Here is a 5,234-nt window from a genome sequence, read left to right on the forward strand (position 1 = left end):
ACGAAACGGCCGTCCAGTGCTTCTAGGTTTTCCATGGTTGTCTAGCTTCAGTTGACTCATGATTTATATTATATAAAGTTAGTTGTATATTATTTAAGCACAAGTCATGTGACTTGCTCACTTTGAACGGAATGACAGAAGCACATTCTACATTTGTCTACATGATTAATCAACTATCTGCTCATTTGCAGATGGTCGTCTGTGCTGTGCTGCAAACACAGTTCATTTCAATTCATTGCAATATCTGATATAAGTGTCATGATCACTGTTGGATGTATAATGTGCGCTGTATTTATCAGATCATCGTCAATGTTGCTTGTATGGTGGACCATGTTGAATGAGAGACAGTTGAAAATCATACTGAAATCGAGTCCACATCCACACACCCACACGCACACACTATCAACTACATTGAGTATCATCGCATCACACTTCACACTGTTCTCCAAACCCACACCTCATCTCAACTCATGTTAGTGTGTTACATGGAAGGGAAACGGTATTCTCGGTCTCTCACTGATTTGTAGGCAGACACGAATGTCGGCAATTAGGAAGACCCCATTCCACAACTAACATGTGATTATCACAAACCGACTTGGCAAACAAACGATGCTATCGCACACGACAATAGCACTAGAGACAAAGCACAATAACAATACGAAGTTTCACTCATTCTCATTCAAAAGTCTTCATTGAAAAACACATTACAAAGGAACACAAACGGTCTTAATCTGTGTGCATTCATTAACATGGGACGTGTGTTAACAGATAGGTGGGATGGAATATGGGTTGATTGGAGACCACTACTCTCATTCTTGAGAGAATATTACACACAAATATTAAGTTTTTCTAATCAAAAATCATCATTGTATGACAATTTACCATAAACTGAAAACTATAGAGAAATTATTTCAATGTAAAATATCTTGAATAATATATATAAGTTTTGACAATGAAATTCCTTCACTGAAATATTCTTCTTCCATCAGTATAATAATAATAATGATTTATTCGAAATGTTTACATGGTTTCAAATAAAAGTAGATTTTTTATTGATGAATAATCAAGTGGCTTTTGAAATTTAGAGAAATTCAACAATACTGAAGTTCACTTAGAAGTATATTTTTAATAAGCTTTAGTAGTTAAGTTTGGCAAACTAGTTACTATGTAAATTTCTTATGGGTTTGACTTTTAAGTCGTTTGATGATTTCATACTACTATATTGGCCCACGTGTAATTCATCTATACGAACATCACTTACTAAGTTATTTACCCTTGTTACCGGTGATGGAGCAAAAGCTGTCGGCTAAGACTCTCTAAACAGTTCAGTTCTGAACTCTTCTATCCAGTTGCTATTCATTCCTTTGATGTCTGCCTCGAATTCTCGGCGCAATATATACTTTGTTCTGCCTCTTTTCCTTTCTTCTTCAGGACTCCAAGTTACTCAATGCAGAAGAAATGTTATCTAAGTAACTTGGATTCATTATATTCTTCAAACTCTAAAACTCATAGATGTAAAACTACATCACACAGCAAATAGTAGATTTAGATAGGTATGTACTACAAATGAGACAAAGCTGAATAAGATTTTGTAGTAAATTGATCGTAATTTATAAACGGTAAAAGATATCGCATTCATTGATGATTCAAATATAAGCTAATAATTGAGTATTTAATTTATCTACTTAAAACACATAAACATCGGTACAAGAGGGCACCAAATATATATGCACTACACTTTATCGTTCGATTTATGTGAGGATTTCTTAACTCCACTTAGTGGATTCTCCGAACCCACTAACCCGGTTAAAGCACCCAATATTCACTTTCGTCCACTCAATTTCGTAAACAACACCCCCACCATGAGAAGACAGTGAGTAGGACTTCCCTGACAGTGGTTGTATACACGTGGCCATGTGAGTGCATTTGGAGAGAGTTGACTTCCCCCACCCTCGACCGTACCAAGACATTTGGGGACGAATTCATACATATAAAACTACTTGTGAATCAACTGATTAATGAATTCAAACAGAATTATGTGCATACTCAAAGTATACATAACATTAAATGTTCTATCCATAAAGTACAATAATCACAATTAAGAGCTCGATTAGTGGTAACATATGTATATGATTTATTTTTTTCTCACATACATATTCAAGATAAAAGTATGGTTTCAAAATCGCAGAATGAAAACAAAGAAATTGAAAACTTTATTATATTCCAACAATGAAAGAACTTTACAACAAAACGATGACAACAGTAAAATTAATATTCATGAACAACAATATTCAACATTATTTGATAAACAAAAATTGATCAAGACGACTAATCAATGGAATAATAATATTTCTACCAATTCTGTTACATCATGTATCCTTGATTATAATTCTTTTGTTAATATTACTTAAAAATATACTTGGACTTAACAACAACAAAAAAAACCTTCAAGAGTATTATTGTTGTTTCCGATGGTGATTATGATAAACAAACTAAAATTATCATGTTCATTGTTGAATAATGTTGAAATTAGTGATGGTTAACAAACTTAAACAATAAAGTCTAATGAACCATTGAACATTTAATTCAAAAATTACTAAACCTTAAAATTTTAATTTTGATTTGGTTTATTGCATTTTTATGATTACACAATAAATAACAAAATACTTTAGTCTCTTCATAAAATACAACATTAAAAACATAATTAGATTGTAACATTGTACACCTTTGCAAGCAAAGATAGATAGTGGCTGGCAGTGGAATCCAGGACGCGCGTTTCGTCCTATTTGGGACTCGTCAGTTGAATGTACCTGTATCTCAGAGTTGATGTTCACTCTGGGACTCGAACCCAGTACCTTTCGCTTCAAACGCCATCGTGTTATCGAGGCAATACGCACAGTATGCACATATGCCAATTAGAGACTGACCAGTTGCAGTCCTAAACATCAATATGGAGATTCAAACAAGTAATACTAAGTGAATTGTACACCTTTGTTCTTTATTTGTAATGATAATAGTATTTTAAAAGAAAACACAACAAAAAGAATGAAATTTTCCATGGGAGTTCAAAATGGTCTCATTAAAGTGAAGTCACTTTGTCTGTTCAAATATTGAAGTTAAGATTACTTTTCTATTGCATTGTAAAAGAAAATATCTGAGATCCATAACAATTCATTATTGACCTAATATTTCAGATGGTGAATTCTTTAAATATATAATAACCATGATAATAATAATATCAACCAGTTGATAGTGTTGCTTGTGTGTTAAATAGTTCTCAATTCCTAAATGGGAAACAATGTTGCTTTAGACTTATTTTTTTAATAATAAATATAATGCAAACACACAATAATAATGATAGTTATAGTAATGTATATTTTGAACAGATTAGTTATTTGCATTACTCTCTCTCTCTCTCCAACTACTATCATTCTACTGATCTTACAATAAACTTATAAGGATATTTACTAGGAAACACTCGGTCAAAGAAATATCTTCTCGTTATATATCGGTGTTAATGAAGAACTAAGAAAAAAATCTATTCGATATGATAGAAAAAAGAACATGATTATTTGGATACGACACACTAAAAGTTGGAAAGTGACGCTAAATTCAATGGAATAATGCATATATGTTATTCATAATTGGTTCACTAGAAATTGATTTCACTGATATTTGTGATGAGATATAGTTCACAATCTTGATGTAGGTTATGCCATTTCAAAATTTGTTAAATGTTTGCAGATAATATCGATTCGCAAGTTTTTAGGTGCCCTGAATACTTTAGAGACTCAAGAAGAATGCTTTGCCATTGAGTCTACTTCTATTTGTTACACATTGACTCTAATCTTAACATTTGTTTATCAGAGCATAAAATCAAATTACCTGGCTTATCCAATACTATAACAAGCAATTTTTTTCCTGATCTAGGCACTAAATTTGTACATAGTGAATAGTAAGTCTTGTACAGTCCCTGTCAGTTTAGATCAGGTTATTTGGTTTGAAAAGATAGTTGGTTTACTTTCTTTAATTTAACTGTTTATTGAAGAGAATAAAGTATTACATCCTCATTACATATGTGAATACCATTAGTTTTATCTAAAGATCTCTCACAATACCAAACATTCCGTAGTTAAGATTCCACTACATAGTTCGTGAATGGCTAACGTATTAACGATAACATATTTGATACAAGTTCTAAAAAATCTGGACATTATTCTTAGAAAAGCATTTTGAGTATATTCTGTGTAAAATTTTTACGCCCCAAAATGCCCTGGTACGGCCGAGAGTGGGGAGAGTCCACTCTCCCTCTCGAAATGCTCTCACATGGCCACGCGAATATATAGCCTCTGCCAGAGAAGTCCTACTCACTGCCTTCTCGTGGCGGGGGTGTTGTTTACGAAAGTGAGAGGACGAAAAGCGAATGTCCGGCGCTTTAACCGGGTTGGTGGACATGGAGGGTCCACCTAGGAGAGTTGGAAAACCCTGATTCCAAACCAATGGTGCACATGGACTCCAGTATCCTGATGGAACGAATGGCGAATGAACCTGTTGTTGATCACCGGCTACCATGGGACTGCATCTCCTCACGATGCTCCACTGCCTTGTGGATCAGACCTTTAGGTCAAAGGCTCGGGGTGTGGCCCCCTAAGAAAACCACCTGCTTCGGTTTGGGCACCCCGGCAGTATCACAGCCCACACACAAATGACATGAAATGACACACTACACTAACTACACTGCTCTTGTTCCCAATAGAAGAAAGACAATTTACATTATTATTATTACCTTATTATTATTATTATCATTATTATTATTATTTACTACGTCGCTTTTTCACTCCCGTTATTCCCAAATTGTGTATCCTTCCTTTCCAACTTATGCAGTAGCTCGCCCATGGTGGAAACTCTGTCCTATCTAAACGATCTCCAGTCACTGTCTGGTTGAAAGTGAATGCTTCCACCGATTATGAATACTGAAGCAATCTTTCTGAAACCGCGTACACCGTTCAAGCTGGCTTACTTCAACGTTCGCACACTAATGCAGATCGGACAACAGATGGGGCTGGCTATGTCTTTAGAAAGTCTTAATGTTGATGTTTGCTGTCTATCCGAGACCCGTATTCAAGACTCTAGTGAAGTACTACAAATTCGCTCTCAATCTCTCGCTTCGAAAAGCTTGTTTCACGTGCGCTTATCCAGGGACTCTGTGGCATCTTCGTCCAGTCTTGCTGGCG

General features: G+C 34.9%; 1 protein-coding gene across 1 annotated transcript in view; it reads left to right on the forward strand.

Annotated features, from left to right (window-relative positions):
• Smp_202120 (uncharacterized protein) overlaps positions 1-2,648 on the forward strand; it is a 6,116-nt gene extending 3,468 nt beyond the window's left edge. Inside the window, exon 3 of the mRNA XM_018799370.1 lies at positions 2,163-2,648. Within this exon, the coding sequence (XP_018651166.1) occupies positions 2,163-2,411 (249 nt within the window). The 3' untranslated portion in view covers positions 2,412-2,648. The remainder of the gene's footprint in view (positions 1-2,162) is intronic.
• Positions 2,649-5,234: the final 2,586 nt, after the last annotated feature.

This window comes from Schistosoma mansoni, chromosome 3 (assembly GCF_000237925.1).
Source record: "Schistosoma mansoni strain Puerto Rico chromosome 3, complete genome".
Classification (NCBI taxonomy): Eukaryota; Metazoa; Platyhelminthes; class Trematoda; order Strigeidida; family Schistosomatidae; genus Schistosoma; species Schistosoma mansoni.